The 23,214-nt window shown below is 34.4% G+C and overlaps 3 protein-coding genes across 7 annotated transcripts; 2 read left to right on the forward strand and 1 right to left on the reverse strand.

Moving 5' to 3' along the window:
• The first annotated feature begins 7,736 nt into the window (after positions 1-7,736).
• On the forward strand, positions 7,737-11,126 carry LOC111877299 (uncharacterized). 5 transcript variants are annotated; one of them, XM_042896288.1, is made up of 11 exons: positions 7,737-7,995; positions 8,074-8,186; positions 8,281-8,388; positions 9,031-9,182; positions 9,320-9,432; positions 9,534-9,612; positions 9,713-9,741; positions 9,884-9,977; positions 10,081-10,170; positions 10,256-10,451; positions 10,592-11,126. In XM_042896288.1, the coding sequence occupies exons 4-11, from the start codon at positions 9,039-9,041 to the stop codon at positions 10,978-10,980; spliced, it is 1,134 nt and encodes a 377-aa protein (XP_042752222.1). In that variant the 5' UTR covers positions 7,737-7,995; positions 8,074-8,186; positions 8,281-8,388; positions 9,031-9,038; the 3' UTR covers positions 10,981-11,126. The 5 variants fall into 5 exon arrangements, with proteins under 5 accessions (XP_042752222.1, XP_042752221.1, XP_023729590.1 ...); XM_042896287.1 differs by having other exon boundaries at positions 8,074-8,388; XM_023873822.2 differs by lacking the exon at positions 8,074-8,186.
• A 7,121-nt stretch (positions 11,127-18,247) lies between these two features.
• On the forward strand, positions 18,248-20,128 carry LOC111877300 (uncharacterized). The gene is made up of 2 exons (XM_023873826.3): positions 18,248-18,625; positions 19,570-20,128. Exon 2 carries the CDS (start codon positions 19,590-19,592, stop codon positions 20,058-20,060), a length of 471 nt encoding a protein of 156 aa, XP_023729594.1. The 5' UTR covers positions 18,248-18,625; positions 19,570-19,589; the 3' UTR covers positions 20,061-20,128.
• A 977-nt stretch (positions 20,129-21,105) lies between these two features.
• On the reverse strand, positions 21,106-22,988 carry LOC111877301 (chloroplastic lipocalin). Its single transcript, XM_023873828.3, has 5 exons — positions 22,798-22,988; positions 22,256-22,385; positions 21,955-22,176; positions 21,603-21,893; positions 21,106-21,524 (listed from the first exon to the last, which is right to left on the reverse strand). Exons 1-5 carry the CDS (start codon positions 22,959-22,961, stop codon positions 21,249-21,251), a joined length of 1,083 nt encoding a protein of 360 aa, XP_023729596.1. The 5' UTR covers positions 22,962-22,988; the 3' UTR covers positions 21,106-21,248.
• Between the last annotated feature and the right edge of the window lie 226 nt (positions 22,989-23,214).

Below are 23,214 nucleotides of genomic sequence, written 5' to 3' on the forward strand. Positions count from 1 at the left end.
TTCATTTTGTTTTGTTTATTGTATTAATGTTTGAAAAAAAATCATTTTGTACATAGGTTATTTTCATTAGTTCTTCTTTTATTGCATGCATGCACTCTTAATTCCATTTAGTCCTTTCGTTCCTTCCATTCTTTTCATCTTAGTTTCTTTTTAGTCGCCTATCGTCTTCTCTAGGTTGATTCTCAATTTTGTTCTTTCTTGAGGACAAGAAAGGTCTAAGCTTGGGGAGGTTTGATAAGTGCCTTTTATGCACCTATTTTGCATGTTTATTTCTGTTTTTTTTATAGCATTCTACTTCATAATTCTTGCATTTAGTTGATTATTAGGGTAATTGCATATTTCATTAAGAATGCTTGGTACTTCACTATTTTTGATTTATTTTGCAGGCATTATGGAACATGGAACGTGGAGCTTGGATGCTTGGAGCATAGAGATTTGGAACATGAAGAGAAGATGAACCGGTCATTCCATGGCAGAAAACATAAAGATGGAGCCAAAAGTGAAGACTTTTTGGAATTTTAGCAAAAAGCATGGGCCATGCCAAAAACACATGGTCAAGACAAATGGCCATGCCAAAAACACATGGGCAAAAGGCATGGCCATGCCAAAAACGCATAGCCTTATGGCAAGTCACGTGAACTTTAATAAAAGAGGAGGAGACGTCATTTTGAAGGGGAGAACGGTTTTGGGAGCAGTTTTTGGCGGTCTTGGGTGATTTTGGGAGAATTCTTGGAGTTTTTGAGAAGAATTAATCATTGCAAACACTTGATTTCATTTTTGTAAGCATTAAATATTTCAATTCCATCATTTTTCTTGTTTGATTTGTTCTTAGCTATGTGTGGCTAAGAAACCCTAGTTTCTAGTTCTTGTTCAAAATATGTTGATTGCTTGACTTGAAGCATATGATTTGATGTTCGATTTGTGATTCTATTCTAGTGATTATGTTTTTGTTTAAACTAGAATCCTTGAATTTGATTTGTGTTTGATTGGCCACTTTCATGAATTGAATTTTTGTGTAGTTAATTAACTTTTAGGGCACCTAATCATTCTATTGAGTTAATAATTGGTAACAAGCAATAAGTTTTCTTTATATCACATGTTTTCACACTTCCGAGCGTATGAGAAGAAATGAACATTGTTGGGAAGCTTGTACAAAACTTAATGCAGTTTTTCAATGCAATCTAAGAGCGTGTTTAGGTTGAATTAGTAAAGCTAGGTCTAGTCAAAGAGCGTGTTTTGGTTAGATAATTTGGCAAGCGAGAGGTATTAGAGCGTGTTAATATCTTTCAGTGCCAACTTAGAATAGCAATCATGAATTACATCATGTCATAATCAAGTTGAACAACAACATTGAGAACTAGAACTAGAAGCACTTTTACAATTTGTTTACAAATCTATTTTCATTTTGTGCATGCTTTTAAAGTAGATTGTTATTTAGTTATTTACTTTTGCGAACAAACCCCCCTCTGTGACCAAAGTACCTTGTGCAAAGAGGTATAGACTTTTGTCCCGTGTCTCTGTGGTTCGACCCTGCTTGCCTTGTACTACTTTTTAGTGCATTAAAGCAGTGTATTTGGAGTCTATTGTATCCCTATTATTTGTTGGGTCACACCTAACAAAAGCAGTGAACGAGGCTATATGGCTGAAGAACTTCATCGGAGACCTTGGGGTTGTACCAGCTATACAGGAGCCCATGGAAATTTTATGTGATAGTGAAAGTGCAGTTGCCTTAATGAAGGAACCAAGGGATCAAGGGAGGTCCAGACACATTGATAGAAAATATCATTTCATCAGACATCAAATAGAAGAAGGACTCATCGTGGCAAAGAGGGTATCATCGGATGAGAACCCAGCAGATCCCCTCACGAAGGGACTGGGTAGGGTTAAGCATCTCCAACATGCGAGGCGCATAGGGCTGAAGGATGATATTAGTTTTAGTAGTTAGATAGCTCTGAAATTTGTAAAATATAATTGACATTTGATGATAAATAAAAGTTGTTGTTTATTTATAAGTATAAGTGTTGCTATCTTTTGTCAATCGTTTACTATCATTTCATTTTGCATGTTTTGACTTCCAGAATAATTACTTTATTCAAAATATCCACAGTTGGTCATATATTGGAAGTAGATATGAATCAAGGCTGTCATGAAGCTGGCTTGTAGATGTCTAAGTAGTTAGACATAGCAAGAGTTGCTACGACACTCATGAGTGCTCATAATTTCTGAGTATCGGATTTAACCCATGCTCACTTGTATCACTTCATGGAATTTATCTCGAGTGATCGTGAGATGGTAATATTATATAGATCTTCAAACCTAGAGATATGAGGAGTTGACTATGAGTTGGTTATACATTGATTATACGAAAATGCATTGGTAACTCAATGTTATAAAACGTGCCTTTGTGTATAATTCAACAAGTAGTAGAACAAGCATATGAGTCGAAGTTTATCTATTCCTTCTTGGATTAGAAGCGATATCTGGGCCCCTCGATGATTTTGTTTTGACCTATGTACCAGGCCCGGTCAGAACTAAATTGATGTGTTCAATTAAGTTCTATGTCAAACAAATCGGAAATCGAGAAACAAACAGCTGGACAATAAGTACGATATTGTTCCATGTATTTGTCTGACTGATATAATGAGAGCAGAGGATTTTATGATCACTTATCTTAAATGGCGTAACATCATTATCTCAGTTCCGAGAGAACTTGAAAGAGCTACGATTGCTAATCGGTTCCTGAAGTCATACTGCAGTAATAGTTATTAGTCTTATCCAAGTGGGAGACTGTTAGATAAGGTGTCTAAGTCCATAACTATTTCTGGTATGTACTTGACCCGGTTTGACATGGTCCATTTGGGTTGCATGGCATCATGCACTTGGGTAGACTAAAATGAGAGAAAAGACACTTATCGTTTATTAAGATATTATAGGTTATGATATATTAATAATATTATTTAATTAGTATTGATCAAGATTTAATTTAGAATTAATTTTGTGATCAAAAGAATACTAATTAAATAAATGGGCTAATTGTGTAATCATCCATTTCTTTAATAGTGGGCTTGTAGTCCATGGTGTATTGAGTTGGGCTAAAACCCATGAGATGCTCCATGGATGCTCCATGGTGGATTTGAACCCATGGATCCAAGAAATGAAAAGTCATGTCATTTAGGATTTACATGGTGTAACCCTACTTGTGACACACTATAAAATGGATGTGTTAGCTACAAAAATCGACCACTAGTGAAGAACAAGAGGGCATAGCCGATTTCTAAGTGTGTTGCATTTCTCTCTAAGTTATTCCAAGTGTACTTGGTGATGTGTGAAGCATTTGAGACATCACATTTGGGGTGCTAGGCTCACAAGGTTCTCAAAGGAATTCCAGCAACAAAAGGTATGCATTTCTTACTAGCTTTCATGTTAAAAGTTCCCCATGTAAGCTAGATAGGATATGAACATTGGAAAATCAAATTTGCATGTATTATGGTTTAAAATATATCCAAGGTTTCTAGGGTTACATGTAGACCATAGGAGTGTTAGAATGCTTAAAACCAATCACTAACAACGATGTAGGATTTTGGGTGGGACTTGGCCCTGAAGGTGTTTGGGAGAGTTTTAGATCATTCCTTCAACTTTCAGTCGTGACAAAAATTGGACAATGAGTTCTTCTCCATGGACTTAGTCATGAAATATGGAAAATTTCGTGCAATTCTAAGAGGTCTTACAACAGTCATAAACGATTTAGACATTAAGTTGGATATAAACGTATGCTCAGTTTTCCAAAAGTCATGATCCTGATCAGTCTTCTAAATTAGTTGAAGGCATTATTGTCATTGAAGAAGTCTTTGAAAACCAAAGGCATAACACAATTTTAGGTTGGGGTAACAAGCAGAGTTCCGTGGGAATGAGCTAGGTCGTTGGAGCAACACAAATCTTTCATATTCAACCAACGTAAGTTACAAGTCAATATTTTTTTCTTTTTTTTTTCCTTCAAAATTTAAAAACATAAACTGATCTTTTCCAATAGCATGCACAAATTGAAGTTGAAAACATAGAATCATATTGAAAAGAGTAATGTTGGATTTATATAACCAGTAGCAAGCTAATCCTCAATCGAGTACCTGAACTTTGGCAAGTTGGCGGCATTTTCCGTATAGATCGACATAGACGACGGAAGAAAGAGATGAAAGAGGGGGTATGGAGGAAGAAGACAAATCATTTGAAGTCTCGTCGGGTCGAAGGTCTCTGTCCTGTCCTTTATAGGGATTGTGTCGGCATACAACGGCGAGCGGGGAGGGAGTCGATGTGAGAGCAAACAATAGAGATACGATGTAGTAATGCTGTAAGGTAGTGATTTTGACATGAGACGGTGAGAATAAAGCCGTCAGGGAGAGGTAGAGGCGGCCGACGAAGGGAATAAGAAGGCGATTGATGGAGGAAGGAGGAGGCGCTCGTTGATCGTATGTGAAAAAGATGTTTGGACTCGGTCTAGGATTTGTATAGTGAGAGAAGAAGAAAGAGAAAGAGTGTATTATATTATTTTTGGGATAAAATTTTCATATACCCGATTTGACCATATGATAATTTTCTAAAATCCTAATATACCATTAAAGTTGATCATATTTACATACATGTCATTTTTGATCTAGGTCATTAGAAGTTTTGATCTAACGTTCCACTTTTAGTTATTGGGTTCTCGGGAAACTATAGGTTCTCAGATGATCATTCCTCTCTCTCTCTCTCTCTCTCTCTCTCTCTCTCTCTATATATATATATATATATATATATATATATATATATATATATATATATATATATATATATATATATATACTAGGTAATTTCCAAGGCCCGTGCTAAGCACGGCTTGTGAAGGGTAATTGGTGTATTTTAAAAAAAAAGGTAGAATGTTATAAGTAGATGATTTTTTCAAAGTGCAATGTCATAGTCTTAGAGTAGTGAATACTCCAAATACAATATAGCCCATGGAGAAAGTAGCGTTCAATTATTATCCTTTGCAGATAGTCGGATACATAAAGTTTTATCATAAAGTAGGATGCCATAAAACTCATATAAATAAAAATGTGTTGTTAATTCTTGAAGATACACAATATTACTCCACTGTGTTGGTAAAACGTATTTATGTATTCAACGGACATTAAATTCAAAAGTTGCATTATTTTTCGGACATATGTTAGACCTCTAAACAAAAAATATTTCAAAATGCAAACAAAAGTGTGTTTATTTATTTTTTTTTTCTCTCAGTGATGGACCTGACATTGTAGAAAACCACTAAAATGCCATACAAAAAGAAATGAAAACATGATAACTATTGTAACTAAATATGCATTAATCAAATACCCATAAAAATTTCCATGTTTTATTGCATTCTTAAAAGGTCAAACATTGACCTTGTTACAGGTTAGAACAAATTAGTTAAAAATGAATTCTACCTACATCAGGTTATCCAACAATAAAATTTTCCCTAATAGACAACTTTCCTTTTTGATTTACAAATATTTTCCATATATTGAACAAAAGAGATAATGTTATGCAAAAATGAACATTCTTTGTTGTCCCAACCATAATGAAATCTTACAAAAAAAAGATAATATTATGCGTAAAAACGATGATATTTTACATCCCTGTGATGTTTCCACCCAGACACTATACAAACGTCCTTCAGTTTAGCATATATCCCAGATTTAGCAACAAAAACCCTACCTTCATCTATAGGATAGATACAACAACTGAATGTTTTGTAACAAGTGGTCAACATTTAAGAATGATGGGCAGATTAATTGAAGAATAATCACGAAACAACAACAAAACTCAAACATAAGTAGTCACATAAATCCCTAATGTAATCACGAAAGTAGTCGAATATCTAGGGAACGTAATAAAGACAAACCCAAATACGATGGGAGATCATTAAGAAACTAACTAAAGAGGCTTACAAAAGTTAACTCTAATGGTCAATACACATAAAAGGCATGAACTCACCAAAAAGGTAGGAAAGCCTATAAAGAACCAACAACTAAGATCATAATTTTAAGCAACACGTCATTCACAAGGGGAGCTCGTGGATCATCCAATGAAATAATAACAGTTTTCCAATCTACCTCCCAATTTACAACAAAACCATTAACAAAAAGCTTTCACAATGCATAACATGACACTGAATCGATCACATTCAGAATCCAAAAAAATATATATAGAAAAATATCAAATGATTGTTTTCAAAGGAGAACTCAAGGAAATATGTACGACTTTGAACTTAGAGTTGCTAAATTTTGGAAAAGGACCCCTAAACCTTCTGTTTTTAACCTTGAGCAGCCTTCTCAACAAGAACTTTAGCCTCCTGTCAAGAACATTGCAGCAAGTCAGATCTTCAATTTAGCAACAAAATCAAGAAAACAAGAAATTACTGCACATATAAGTTCACCATGTTCATATGTTAGGATGAACTAATCCTGGAAGTAAATCATAATTGTTAATTCTAAGCACAATTATTAGCAGACGAAATAAACCAGTGTGCGATGGATGAAGGGAAGCCTCATAATCAACTAAGGTATACCAACAATTAACAAGGTATTACTATGAAGAAGTTGCTCTAAATCTTTCTGGTGATGCGGTTTTTTGCCATGGACGAAGAGCGGGGATGTAGAAAAGAAAATCCAGTGCGCGATGGACGAAGGGAAGTTGATTTTAGGGGTTGCAACAACTTGAGACTTAGATGATGCTTACCTGAAACATAAGCAACCCACATCAATTTCTTACTCACCAATTATCGATTTCCCTGTTTTGATTTCAATAGCCCTATCAAACAAAACTTTCGAGTTTCCTATCGAGATTGAGGGGGAAAGAAGAAGAGGGGTCATTCGCCAGAAATTACGGCTTTGTCACTTTGTTGTTGTGTGGAGGCAAGCAATCACGTGAAAAGAAAACAGAAAAAGAGGGGTTACCTCTTCATTCCATCTCCAATTCGATGTCAAAATTGAACAGATAGAAAAAGATTGTCGTCTTCTTCCATAATACACAACTTCCTTATCTTTTCTTTCAATTCGATTCTTGGAGGCTGTTGGAAAGATCGTTTTAGTTTATGCATCGTTTTTTGAAGCGGTGGCGTAGTCAGGTGTCACGAAGGGAAAGAAATGGCGAAGCGACACGTCGATTTGCGCTGCCAATTTTGTATTTGCCACATATTACTCTTTAAAGTCATCACACGCGTCGTACGCGCTTCATAAAAAATAAGGTATATATATATATATATATATATATATATATATATATATATATATATATATATATATATATATATATATATATATATATATATATATATATATGGTTCATGTGAGACGACCTAATTTTATGAGGCCGTGAGACGCAATCCTAACCACTCATTTTGTAGATAAAAAACATTTTTAAAATACAAAATAATTTAAAATTTCGATTTTTTTAAATATTATTTTCGTTATTTATATTGTCCAAAATAAATAAATAAATAAATTATCATTTTTTTTTGAAATATCTGTGAAATATTCTTGTAGAATATTAAAATATTTTACATATCTAACAAGTTTTAGTAGAATACTAAAATATTTTAAAATTATAAATCACATTGTAATATTTACAGTGTAATATTATATTAAAATATTTCACGTATTAAAAAAACAATATTTTTATTTATTTTTAGATAAATAAAATGACAAAAATAATAATAATTTTTTTTTTTTTGGATTTTTCGTTTTACAAACTCACAAAATTAACATTTTCTGATAAATGTATATATAATATAATGTGAAGTTTCGTATATAGTATATATACCCAACAGGCCAACAGTTACTTACTCAGGCCCATTAATATATGAACATCACAACGTTTAAGGCCCGTGCCTGTATCCTTCTTCCTCTCCCTCGCCGTCGCTTCCCGCATCCCTGAATTTTCTCCGATCAAGACCTCCAATGGCGTCTTCGATAGACGGACAAGGTACGTTCTCTCTGTGATTCTCGTACACGCACGCATTTATGAGTTTACAACTTCATAGTTTGAAATCTTTTGCGTTAGGCCTACTTTTTGACACTTTCCCTCTGCAAGCTAGAGTTGAATTTTCAAAATTTTGATCATGCTCGCTGTGAAACAACATGGCGCTTTTCATTTCTCCAAAACCTACTAAGAGGGTGTTTGGCTAAGTTTTTTTTAACTTATTATCAGTTCCATATTTGAAAATTGACCATGCCCCATACATAATAAAACCTTCGACTTCAACCACAGCGTTTATACTTACGACTCCATCGCGTCTGCTCCTCACGTCGACTCCTCCCCTGTGAAGCCAGCGGCCGGAGACCTTTGCAGCCCACAGCTACACCGTCGCACCCCACCGTAGGTTCCATTTGTCTTCCTTTTTTTCAGCTTTCTTTTGAAATCGACAATACTGATACTGACTGTAAGGTTATCAATGTTGTTCGTGATGATGTGATGCCTATTGCTTATTTTGGTTGTTCGTATACAAAACTCGTGTTTGTTCACTTGTCGTTCATGTTTCTAATTGTTTGTTGTTTGGGTTCATGGATTCATGTCAATAATCCATGTTCATCTAGATTTCTCGATTATGAAGTGTCTTGAGTTCTTTAGTCTTATGGCTTATATTTCTTCCGAACCAAAGTTTTGATGATGAAAAAACCGCTCAAAGTTAATTGAAGGATAGAAATCAGATTGCTCAGAATGACCAGAAGATTAGAAATCAGATTGCATGCAAGTTGTTCGATCAAATGCCTGAGAGGGATTACTTTCTTAATATGCATGTTTTCACTGATCAGTTACATGTTTAATATATTCATGTATTGGCTGAATTGTTTTCTCTTGTTGTTTGTGTGTTTTGGGCCAATGTTTTTACATGTACCAATTTAGAGTTTCTCGACATGAAAATAAAGTAGAAATTGTGTATTACATTGGCAAAGGGGATAACTATCTGCCTTCACATTTCTTAGGTACATGATATTGCTAACATATCTCTTTGAACAGCTGAGGACATGGATGCTCAGTGTGAAACCATTGAAGCACGATTGCAATCTTTCCTTAGTCAATTCCAGTCAGAGTTAGGTGTTCTTGATAGAATCATCCACAAAAATAAAAACCAGCATCGCAGAAGCTCATATTTCCAGTACCTGTTGAAGGTATTGCTTCATGTTTTCTAAACCACTTTTAGTTCTTATCTGATCATGGATAAACTCTAGTTTCAGTGAACTGCACATAAGTTTATGTTATGTATGCTATATCTGGTTTATGTAACCAGAGTTCTTTTGCAAAGTAGGTGAGAAGAGATTGCAAGCTTCTTCAATCAACTAACTTGGAGGAAATTGTTAACTCCTCCTTTCTTGTCATCAATGGGAATCGACCTAAGCAAAAAGTTCAGCTCTTGGAAAGGTATTAATATTATTACTAAAGGAAAACCTATTTTGCTCTCTCTCTATATATACTGCAATCTGTTTGAAATGGATTCAAGTTGATATTTTTATAATTCATAGTTTAAAGAGAAGAAAATGTGAAGGTGTCAAACATAATTTTCTGGTTCGGCTTCAGGGTGCTGCACGTTTACTTTCACAGGTAACTCTTACAAAATATATACATTTTAAGTTCTTCATTTAATAGAATTTAGCTCCATTCATTAACATTCAATATCTGTTTTTGTTTTTTCTTTTTGCAGATGGTTGAGCCAATGGTGAAGGCAGCTATGTATCCTACCTTATATTTTGACTAAATGAATAGTTTCAAGTGGAAACTGCATAATATGATTTTTTTTTCTCTTATGTTTAAGTTTGGAATTTTTGTTATTCTTACATTTTTTTTGTTTTTGATCTCCTTGACATTGGAATAGAGAGATATCTACTTTGCTTGCTCGATCCTTTTTTATGGGATTCTCCATGACTGTGTTGGCTATACTTGCACGCCTTCGAGTTTTAACTCAGCAAGTAAACTTTATAATGATTATTATTTTTTTTATATCTTTATATTTTGGGCTTAATTCCTTAATCCAGTAATCCTTATGCTACTTTTTTATTTTATTTGCGACAGATATTACTCGATGTTGTTGTGGTCTTCAACATGGTTTCTTCTCTCTCACAAAAGCAGCAGTCTGTGAGACTTAACCAAGAAGGAATTGAGGTATTTTCTTTGTTGTATTTCAGTTTTAATGTAATTTTATTTAAGTTTTTGATTAATATAGTCTTTTTGTGTGAGTGACATGTAGGTCTTTAGGGAATATTACCCGAAAACTGAGCAAGAAGTTGTGTTTTTGGAATGTGTATGGGAAACCGATAAATTTGTTTTAGTTGAGAGGAAGAGTGAATTGGATAACAAAAATCCAGAGGCAACAAATGTTGATGTCATATGTAAAGAAGGTTTATCAACAGTGGAATATCAAAGCATTGAAACTATTCTTGGAGGTAAACAAAACTCTCTTTGTTTTTTTTTTCCTTATATATTTTTCAAACTACAATGGTGTAATATAAAGAAACAGAATTATGATATGCTATAAATATAATAAACAAATGAATGAAAGTATGTTGCTATTTCTTGCTTTTAGCCCAAAAACCGATGGATATAACAGCAGACAATCCTTCTGAAGAAGATCCTGCCACCATTAAAGCGGACAATCTTTCTTCAGTAGAGAATCTTCTTACTCATGATTGCATACAAGATAACGATCAAAATGCTGAAAAAGATCATTCAGAGCCTTCAAGCAACAACAAAGAACAAGAACAGATTACAAGTTTGAATTTGTTGGATAATAATTTAGATTCTTTTAAACCTAAACCCGAATTAAAGAAGAAAGTAGCTTTTGTATCAGTGAAAAGACCTGAACCTCTGAAAACTAATGACACCATGGGGGTTCTGATTAAGCCAAATGATGGGGTTAATGCCAATAGTGAGAAAGAAGACTTGTTCTTCAGTTTGCTCACTGGGGGGAGTTAGAATTTAGAAATATGTTTTTTTTTTTTTTTTGACTTACTATTAGCATATGTTTGAGATATTACTATGAAGTTTTGTTTTGTTTATTCACAGAAAGAATGTAGTTTTAGTCAAATTTTATATATGAGAATGTATTTTTTAAAATCAAAGTTTTACAGGCATTACAATATTTTTATCATTCTCTTTTAATGGTGGTTTTCTCGTATTTAAATGGATGAAGAAGATGATGATAAGACATGGTTTTTGGTTTTCTATTGTTTTCTTGGAATTGCTGGAGCATAATAAATAGCATGGAATTCAGAAACAAAGACTATATGTTTAATGACCGATTGTTAAGTTGAAAAAAGACTCCAATTATATTTTCTACCGGATGTTCTCTAATTGGAGTTAGATGATTTGGCAAGATCTGATGTTCAAGTCTTGAAAATACGATCCAATGTATATGATGTTCCCAAATTAGAGTTGCAGGATTGTGAAATTGTTTTTTTGAATTCACTTGAGTTTAAGCAATAAGTTGGTGAAATTGTTCTTGAATTGATATGTTATTTGTTTAAGTTCGAGTTTTAGCAACCTAGAAATGGTACAAATTTAAGCAATAAAGACCTAGAAATGGTATAATGGATGGTTTGTGTTTGGTTGTTGCTATGGTTTAATCTGATGCTATTTGATGTTTAGTACAATTGATCCCTTTTATTCAATAATGTTCCATTTTACTATCATAATTATATTTAGTTTTCAAAGCTTTAATATGTTTTTGACTAATTAATTTGTTTCATTTTAATGACCAATATTAAATATTAAATTTGTAATGGACATATGATATTTTGATTGTTTTTTTTTATAACTATATATGTAATAATTTTGTCCTCTTTTTTTATTCAAAAAAGACTTGATATAGTTATGTTTTTTTTGGGACATTTTATGTCTATAAAAATGAGACGTTTGCATTGTATGTAAAAATACTCGTTGTCTAGATTTAATTCTGCATATTTTAACTTTGTGTATTGTAATATATTGATTTCATTCAATTATTTTTTTAGAGTAAATTACATGAATGGGTTTTGTAGTTTGGAGTAATCTGTACGTTTGATCCCCAACTTTTTTTTTTCTCACTCGGATCTTCGACATTGATAGTATGTGAAAAAGGGGAGAAACGGAGATGGAGTTTTTGACGACGATGTTCAACAATTTGTTTGGGTTTCGGTTCAAATGGTGTCATCACCAGTGATCTACAAAAATACTGGGGTGAAAGGAGAAAAGGGGGGGGGGGGGGGGGGGGGGGGGGAGGGGAAGTAGGGGTGGATATTTGTTCTGATGCCAACTTTAGCCGGTGCAAAACTTTTGTTACTACTATTATACCAAATATATACTTTGATATCAACTTGTTTTTGCTACCAACAAGTGTAGCTGTTACAAATTTGTAATGGATATACCAACTTCTTTATAATTTTTCTATTATAAGATTTAAAGAAGAACAAGACATAGGGTAATTTTGTCGTCTAATAAAAAGATTAGTTACGTAATTCCTTTAATTTATTAAAGAATTCTATTGAAGATACTTTTTTTAACGTGGTAATAGTAGTGACTAATATGGCTAAATGACTTATACACACGCTCTTAAACTTGTAGACAATAAATATAGTTGGCTATTGAAAAATACGATTTCACTTATATTATATATATTATCATGTCATTATATTTCAAATTTTGTATAATTTTGACTATAAAATGTAAGATTTTTGGGTCTTAGAATATCAATTAACTTAGATAATTTTTGGGACCGTGGTTGCAATCACTTTCTAAAATCTGTGATTTCGACCCCTATGCGTGGGGGTATCACGGAATCTGATTTTGGATAATCCAAGAAATGCAATTTAGAAATCAAGCCACTTTCAAATTCAAAACACATAAATATATACCTTGCTGTTTTGTGTTTTTTGGAGATAAAGAGAACCAGAAGTATGATTTTTGAGAGTAAGTTTGTAACCCGTTTTTGGAACATACAATATGTTCTTATACAAGAGGGAAAGGTAGTTGGTGGTAGTTACATGTAATGTTGGCGCCAAAACAAGTGGTTGGATATATGGTTATAAGAAATAATCGATTCTGACATCACAGTGATGTCACTACTTATAATTTGGCGGGAAATGCATGGTTAGAGCTTAACTCATTATAGAAATCCGTTTAGGTTTTGGGGCACTGCCTCTTGGAACCCCATCCGCTGACCGGTCAGCGGAACCATCGCCAGGGGCTCTACCCCTTGGACCCTGTGTATACCAGAGTCCACAATTATCACATTGAGTGTGCACCTCGCATCTCCAAACTCGGTTAGTAAATGAAACTCGATCTATCTCATCATTAATAATAATTACACCAAAATATGTTGACAACATTAAAATCACCAATATAAAACATATTGGCTACCAACTTGTTTGGTACAGTAACATGTTGGTTGGTTTCATGTAGTATATATTTAAAAACCATAAGTCCAAGTCAGCCAAAAAGCCTACATATCAAAGTATTTTTTTGGAAAAATGTCATATTAACCTAACAAACTTGTTATATTTGTTTTAAAATTCCATTCATGTGTTTGTTTGTTTTTTTTATGGGCATGGACTTTGTTTTGAACCCTTAACCCATTATAGCGGGTTGTAATGCCACCTAAACACACACTTAATACACTTGGATCCTACATAGATAGTCAAGATGAAATTTCCCAAAAAAGTCAAACCATTAATTTTCTTTATCTATAAGTCAACGTTAAAACCAAAGATCAGGCGTTTCCATCATCTTCTCCACACCATCAATATCTATATCAAAACCTTCACAAAACCCACGAATCAAACACTTGTACGTGAACCCATCTGGTTTAATCCATTCCTTCAAGTTGAAAACAATGTGTTCAGCTTCTTCACCAAGTTTACACACACATAAAGTCTCAATCACTCTGTTTAGGGTTCCTAGATTATGCATGTAATCAAACGGCTATGCCCGATTTCATTGATCATATCCCATAAAAGGTCTATGTTTCTTGATTTTTCGACGATGTCGAACATTTTATTTACTGTGATAGGAATGTGATTAAAGGTTTAGGTTTGGGAGAATTTGTGAAACCTGTAGACGGGTTTCCAAGAGTAGGGGAATTTGTTGTCGGTGCCGGTATCATTGGTGCTTCAAACCCATCACCATCTCCGCCACAACTTGATGGTGTTGATGTCAGTGGCACCGGTGTCGGGGCTACTGGTGCTTCAGATGACAGTCCAACTCCCCATCTGCCTCCTGTTTCAAGTTTAAGCTACATGAGATCCGGTAGGACTAATGCAATCACTATTAGTCTTAATCCATCAAAAATTGATATTAGCACTAGGGTTTAGCAGAGCAAGATGAAGAAGACTCAAAGACATTGAAGCCTCCCACTGAGAAGACAAAATGAACAATAAGCCAATGGTGAGCACTCGGAGATTGAAACAGCTAAAAACAGATGAGTTCTTGACAGAAAACTAGAAACAAGATCTGGAGAATGGAAAGGAGTTTGAGTTGTGGGGCCAAGATTGTGATTGCATCAAAAACAAATGGTCATGAAGATGTGGCGATTGAAAAGCACAAACAGACGCAATTGTGTGTTGAAGACTAACTGGAATGAGTTTGTGAAAGAGAACAAGAAGGATATGAAGCCACATTCAAGGATTTGAAGCCACTAAACATATTCGATAACTTATTACACGCCCTTACATCATACGACTTTGATAGTGATAGTGGGTAATTGGAGTTCACTGGAATGAACACACTTTGTTTGGAAGAAGACCACCTAATTTTATTATGGGCCTCGTTACATTAGATAGGTACATTAACAAACTAAAATATTTATTTAGTAAAATGTCAAATAAGTAAAAGAAAACAGGATGATTCCTTTATAACTCTTAAAATGGTGTATTTAACAACAAATATAAGTTTACTGATCTATTGCGCAAAAAAACAATTTTTGGGACCAAATCGGACAAACGTAATAAATTCGTTCGGCTAATATAATATTTTTTTAATGAAACTTTACAATCTTCCTGTTATTCAGTGTGTATATATATATATATATATATATATATATATATATATATATATATATATATATATATATATATATATATATGACAAAACTGTAAATTTGGTCCTTGTGGTTTTCAAAAACCTTGGGATGGGGTCCAAAAAGTTTCCGACTTGCATGGAAGGTCCAAAATCAAGGTTTTTCTATGTTTTTGGTCCAAAAAAACTTAAAAAGACGATTATACCCTTTTATTTTCTTTTTTGTATTTTTTATAATTATTCTAATGTTGTTCTAATTAAAAAATAAAGAAAAAAGGAAAAAAGTATTCCCACCCCACCCAGTTCTCTCTCTCTCTCTCTCTCTCTCTCCTTGTCGAATTCAACTGGGTAAATGAAAAAAACCTTTTGAACCCAAACACCCATAAACACCACCACCACAGCCTCCCTGTCGTTCTTGGGGTTGTGTCACCGGGAACCACCCAACTCCACCCCTTCTTCCTTGGATTACCGACCAACAGTCCCCGCCACCTTATTTCGGCGGTTTCCACCACCATCCTCTTCCTTCCCTCCCTCTCGTTGAGCTCATCGGAAACTAAGCAACAAAAGTAGTCGGAGCAGCCCCTGTCACCACGTCGTCGTTGCTGTGAACCACCGTCGTCTTTAGCTACTGCTTCCGTCAATCACATCTCCAACCAGCCTCGTCACCCCTTGAGACCCCTGTAAGTCCGATTCTCCACCTCGTTATTATTATTCTCCTGTTCAATCAATCAAGAGGATCGATTGTTTAGTTAGTTCCTTACCTACGAAGTCTAACAGATGAGGGAGGAAGATGATACAGGAGCCCTAATAGTCGATGTATTTTTTGGGGGGGCAATAGAGGTAGTGATAGTCAAAACCCCATTTGGATTTGGAAGATAGAAGGAGAAAGGTCAGAGGGAAGGAAGCAAAATCGAGTCACCCACAAGTATCTGAATGGAGGACCATTGATGAGTCTATATGGACTTGGGGGAAATCGAAACGGGACAGCAAGGTTTTTCTTCAATCTTATTTGCAGATGCATAATGACGAAGAAGAAGAACGGCAGAGTCAAAAGAGCAGGTGTGATGGAAAGTACAGGGGTGGGTGGGTGTTTTGAGGGTGTTTTAAGAGAGAGAGAGAGAGAGAGAGAGAGAGAGAGAGAGATTTTAGTTTTTTTTTGTTTTTAATTATTTAAATGCCAAAATAAATAAAGAAAATAGAAAAGAAATGAAAAGGGTAAAATCATCTTTTCAAATGTATCAGGGACCAAAAATCCAGAAAAACCTTGATTTTGGACCTTCCATACAAGTGGGAAACTTTTTTGACCCCATCTAAAGATTTTTTAAAACCACAATGACCAAATTTACAGTTTTGTCTATATATAAATTTTTTGGGGTAAAAATATGGTAAACAGATGATAATGGTTTTTTTTTTCACATTTTAGAAATTTTAACTGTAGTACTGCTTTTTTTATTAATAAAACTGATATTTTATTACCCTTTTACACTTATAAATTATTTTGCATTTATTTTCTCTATGTTTGTTTCCCATAATTATTGAAGATGTACTTTTTTTAAATATTAAAAAAATTATTACAAACATCCATAATTCATGAACCTGTCGAGTCATATTTTATAGAGGGAAACGAATCACATATATAAGCGATCATACATATTATATTATGAAATTTTTGTTGATAAAACTTATCCTATTTTTATTTTGTTATACACAGATCTCCAATTTGAAATGAAAGGGTTTATAAGATCTGTTAAATAAATAAACCATATGTGTTTTATCATATTTACCTTTCTTATTTATTCAAATACATATGAAACACTTATAATCATTATGCAAGTCAACATAGAAACGACACATATGATAAGTATATTTTGTACATATCTATAAACTTGAAGATTTTTTACTTACAAAATTTAAAATGAATTTAGAAAAATAAAAATACAACAAGTTTTTTAATAAAATAGATTTTAATAGTAGTATTTACTAAAATTGATTTCAACAAGCCCTAGACGGCTAGACCATAGTCAACAAAAGTAGCAGGAAAAAAGGACGGGACACATCACACACACAAAGCAATTAGAGTAAATTACACCAATGGTCCTTGTGTTTGGAATAGTTTACCTGTTTTGTGTTTAACTTTTTGTTTTAACTTGAAATATTCTTATGGTTTGATTTCGAATCAATTTTAGTACCTATCGTACTTATAATAATTATTATATCCTTATGTATTTAATTTTATTTTTTTCTTTATTATTATTTTATCTTTTTCATAATATTAATTAAAATAGGACCCACCACAATCTGACCCCTATCAAAAACTGACATTTATCTCTTTCTTTTCTCACACGTTACCTCTCTCTTCTCTCGTCTTATCGGTGACACCATCACCTCCGAAAATGACTTATTGTCGATGTGCTCACCCCGCTCTATAAAAACATCATTGTCGACACCTCTTCCTTTCCAACTACTACCCTACTGTCTCCGTCCATCGACCTTCCCTTCCTCCTCATATCCGGCATCCCTACCTATTTTTTTCTACCACCGCCTTACTCTCTCCAACCCAAAGTGACATTGTTTGCTTGTGTCGATTTCTCCAACCCAATGTCACATTTTCTTGTCAGTCACCCGTCATGTCACATCTTCTTGCTGCTTACCCCAAGACCAAACACCGATAAGTTATAAACCTTCTACAAAAAAAACCACACTTGATTTCACTGGAGAATCTTTAAATCATTGAATCCACACATAAGTAACCTACGCGGGTTCAAAAAAATGATAAAGTGATGTTTGGTCAAAGAGAAAGGAAGAGTATTTTGCAGAGATTGGGGTAGAAGATGTAGATATGTGACGATATTTGTAGAGATTGGGGTGCTCTAATTCTTGAAGACCCACCTTACGTCGATGGTGAAATCGAGCATGTCAGATAGGTAAACTCAATTCTACGAATCGATAGGTAGTTGTGGTTGTTGATGATCAAGATAAGAGTGGGGAGTGGGATAGAGATAGTGTTTTCCCCGGTAAGAGAGTGGGCAAAATATTGAAGATGACAATGGTAGGCGAAACAAGAAAAAGGGAAAGTGAAGTCATAAGACGTTAATGGTTTAGTGTCATGGAAAATGGGACCATATATTTTTTAAGTTTGCTTTTTAATAAAATAAAATAAAAAATATTAAGGGTAATTTAGACATTTGAAGCTAGAGACTAAACTCGAAATAAAATCAAACCAAAAGATAGATAGAAATTAATAACAAAGTGTTAGAGACCAAATACATATATACCCAAACCAAGGGGACAATTCTTGTAATTTACTCTAGCAATTATTTTGAAATTTGGTTTCGGTGGTCCTTCCCAGTTGCTCCATTTCCCACGTAGATTCGATATTTCATGCCGGATCTTGTCTCAGCTTCCTTCTACACTGGTTATACGAAGTTACGAACCTCTATGCTTTGATTACCTTCCATCTATACACACATATGTGTCATATCTTCTTCAGTTGCTCACCCCTAAAACCTGAAAGTTCAAGAGCTTTGTATTACTAGAATAAGTTTTCATTTGGGAACTACTCTGCTTTTCGGTAAGCGTTCTTAATCTTCTTCGATTCGGGTTTGATTCGTTCCTATCTTGTTCAAATCTGTTTTCGGTACCTGAAGTTCACTCAATAATGACTTCTAAGTTGTTCAAGCTCTTTATAATGTTCTATTAACAGATCACCATTGTTCACTCACAGACACTCTGAGTATGTGGTTTATGATCAGTTTTAAGATTGCGTATTAGGGTTTTAAATCCTTTTTTGGGTATTGGGATTCTTGATTGATTAGATGTTGAAACTTGTTCAATGCATCTAATTAGGGTTTAAATTAGGTGTCATCATCAATTCATCATCCAGCAAACTGCTACCTGCTTGCTTATTGTTCAAGTTGATGGATCTCGTATGATTTATTTTCATTTGGTTTTAGCTATTTTGAAAACAAAGGTGTGAATCTCCCTTTCACCATGTTCATGTTTATGGGTTTGCTTTGATTTTTGGAGAGTAAAATCATAACAAATTATTTCTAATTTGAGTAGCAAATTATTCTAAAACCAAAGGTGTGAATCTTGCTGATGTAACAACATCTCATTATTTTGCTAATTTTAGTAACAAAATACTGATTTCTTTGAGAATTAGGTCACTAAACTTGGGAAACCCGTTATTTGGGTTATTAGCAACCATGATTTTGAATATCCAGTCACCAAGTGATTAAAAATGTTATTTTAGCGACATCTAGATAATGATTGTACATGTGAATGCTAATGAGTGTCTTCGATACTGAAAAATTGTAATCATTTTGACATATTGAAAATAAATTTGTTACCAAAATTAACAAAACTGAGAAAGGTGTATTTACTTGAAACATTGAAGAGATATTAAGAAGTGCCAAATTTAATTGAACATAGGGATATTAATATTTCATAGGTGTTCTTCTCTTTTTACTTAATTTGATAAGCTATATATGCGTGTTTCTGTTTGTCTTAATACAGAAAGAACGACTTAACAGATCATGGCTCAAACACTAGAAGCCATCAAAGGTGGTGGTGGATCCATAAAAGTTGGAACCACGGGCACCATCAATGCCTTAATGTCAAGGGAACTACAATCAGTCAAAGTTCCATCTCCAAAAACAACCTTGGAACAACCTAATAATGCTGCAATGGATTCAAAACCGAAACCAAAAGTACAAACAGAGGAAGCAACCGCCAGTTGCAGTGGTGGCACCACCACGAATGAGAAAGAAACCGGTGGTGGTTCCCGGAAACCGAAGCATCACCATGCCAGAACGGCTAGCCGGAATCCTTTTCTCCGGTCTGACAGTGGGGATGGAAATGGAACTTCGGGTAGAAAGAAGAATGACAAAAAGGCGTCTTGCATTGTTGAAATTGTGGATGTAAAATGTGGAGTGCCCGATAAGTCGTGGGCAAATCCGATTACAAATAAGTTCAAGAAACTTAGTTTCTCAAAGCTTTCGGTGTAATGGATTTAGCAATAAACAAATTGCAAAAGTTTATCGAGTAAATTAGATAGCTGATTTTTGCAATTTCAGTCCTGTTTCAGTTTTTGTCCTTATTTAAGGTTCTTTAATGTTTCTTGGTTCATATTCCTAGTAAAATGATCATTTTGGGCCGTTGAATACAAATGTTTTTTGTAATTTTTGTCTCGAAAATATTCATTACTTGGACCGGGGACAAAAAAGGGTAAAAGAATTTCAAATAAGGACCAAAATTGCAAAAGAAAATATTTTGAGACTAAAATTGAAAAAACTAGCTATACCCGGGTACAAAAATGTAATTTACTCAAGTTTATCCGTGTTATTTTAAATCATGGAAGGGATATGATAAGGGGCTTTTGTTGAGTACTTGTTTTTTGTTTATTTATGCAAAAATATATCAAATTCTCCTTGTGTGGAAGGAAATCATTAGAAAGATGTGAGAACATGTCATGTGGAGTTGTGAACATGAAGCCAAAAACATGTTGTCTCCATTATGAGTTATGGCAATTGGCTTTTTGGGTGTTTTCGTAAAATTGCTTTTTGTACTTGATTGAATCTTTGACCAAAGTAAAACTACATGTTTTAAAATGACTCTGTCCTTTTTCTTTTGGAAAAAAAGAATTGCATAGATAATATCTTGAAGAGATCATAAATGAAAGTACAAGTGATTAAACAGGCTTAACGGAAAACAGAGTTCAAAATACATCAATTACAACTACTTACTAATGAACTTTTAACCCATTGAAAACTACAAACTGTGAATTAGGAAGAAAAAAGTTAAAATTTGAGTAAATTACAAATTTCATCCATGTGGCTTGGCTTTTTTAAAAAGTTACGAATTCAGTCAAGATGTTTTACTTTTTGCATGGATGGTCCCTATAGTTCATCACGTTCATTGTACTTATGAACCTTGGCTTAGAAGAGGCTCCATCAAGTTTAACAAAAATGACAATTTTGCCCCTATGTTCATTTCCTTCCTCTTCTTCAATGAGAATCCCAAAAATACTATACCCAAAATTCAAACTAAAAATAAAACAAAATCAAAATCCAAGTTCATTCTCTTCAATGAATCCATAACTTTTAAGAGAGCACATGAACGAAATTTGTATGGTTGTATACACAAGCTAGTGTATTTAGCAGTTCCACACAATGAAATACCAAAAAGACCCTTGATCACTTAAAATACAGCGGAACAAGCTTCTTGAAGGTATCAAATACACTTGTGAAAGGATTAAACTCAACAGAAGACTTAAGTTCAAGATCAGGAAACTGATTTGTTAAAGCTTGTTGCATTCCATTCATGGACATCATTGCAGCTAATTTGCTATCCGACACCTCACAATCCTGTGGTGTATCCTTAATTTTGCTTGCATCATACCCAAAATCCGCCAGCACAAGCTTGTATTTTTCTATAAATTTTTCCCCAGGATTTGGTGTCCTTGAGTATATCTGAAAACATAACAGAACAGGTTGTACTGTGTTTCACATTATAAAGATTAACGAAAGTAGAATTCTATGTTGGTGTACCTGAATAAAGCTCTTGTCTTTTGCACCAGAAACAAGGGCGAAATTGTCATAATCCGTATCGATGACATCGTAAGGTTCTTTAGGAATAAAGGGCAATGTGGGAAACCGGAGGTAACACTTTTCTTTAATCATTTCTTGTTTTTCTAGGTCTGTTTGTGTTTTCTCAAAATCTTCATCTGAAACGCACTGAACCCTACCCCGTATACCAGTGATATACCCATCAGGCCCTCCATGCACGCAGAATGTGTCCACCTGGATCGCTGGTGTTGCCATATCAATCGTATATACCCCCTGCAATCAGAATAATCGGTTACTGTCTACTTTCCACTGTCAATTGTCTACTGTCTACTACCTGGGTGCAGTGGCAATCTTCTTGACCTTGTCCAGCGAATCCACGTTTAAGTGAAGCAACTTCATACCATCTTCCCGCGTATCTTACAGGATCAAAGTTTCTTGCTGTCATGCCTCTCATCATCATAAGATTTGAACCCTCATCAAGAGGAAGAGTTGGCATGTTGCTAGTGGTACTTGAAATCTGACATAAATTATTATGTGAAAGTTCTGTAGCCAAAACCTGAAAAGAGGGAATGATTACGTTAATTAATGTGTCGCTTGTTGAAGGGTATATTAGACATTTGGTTAGATCCACCAACCTGATTTGTTGAGGATAGAAGTAGTAAGGAAGAAGCAAGTGCTGATACAAGATGTGTAGTTGCATCCTTGATTGATATTGTTACTGGTGATTTGATACAACATTTGAACCTTGTATTTGCTGGCAATTTCCTGTATGTAGAGATGAAGGTTAGAGGATTTACAGTAACCGAGATTACAAATGAAATTGAAGCCATAAAGTTGAATCAACACTAACAATTGAAAACACTGGATTTCTAGGTTTAATCTTCTTTTGTATCATCATCCTTAATCGACATAAATTCAATACGACAAGAATGATCCTGTTGAAGTACAGATACCCAAATGTAAATGCTATAAGAAAAAAGGCACCGATTTAAGACTCAAAACCCTAAAACCGATCACATTTGCCAATTCCAATCAACACGACATTGCAATTCTGTAGCAATAACAACTCCCTTCAGGCCAATTATCCAAATTCCGCCAATTGAAGCAATAGGAAAACACATTTTAGTGACTATATTAGGAGGGGAATTTTAACAAACCCTAGAGAGAAAGGGGATACCTGGCGATTGGGGGAGAATGCGGTGGAAGGAGCAATACCGGTGACTTTCCGGTGGCAATAGTAGAGAGGTGGCACGCCATTTTCTGCGATGACTCCAGAAAGGTGTTCTTGTTCAGCTGTCCACCACCATTGAAGATGGTCTGTCCAATGCGAGTGTGACACATAACCGTACGGATTTTGCGCCAAATTTCTACCTGCTTCTAGTTGTCGACGCTCCGGTTGAGATGCAAAGTTTGATGCATAAGGTACAACTGGCGATGCATAAGGTACAAATGTTGATGCATCACGTATAACCGTTTCAATAGAAAAAAAAAAAGTAGTGTAAATTACAATTTTGTAGTTCGAGATATTTTAGGCCAGTTAGATTTTTTTTCCTATACGTGATTAATTTCAAACGAAATATTTTTGTATATCAAT

This window comes from Lactuca sativa, chromosome 7, assembly GCF_002870075.4.
Source record: "Lactuca sativa cultivar Salinas chromosome 7, Lsat_Salinas_v11, whole genome shotgun sequence".
NCBI classification, from domain to species: Eukaryota; Viridiplantae; Streptophyta; class Magnoliopsida; order Asterales; family Asteraceae; genus Lactuca; species Lactuca sativa.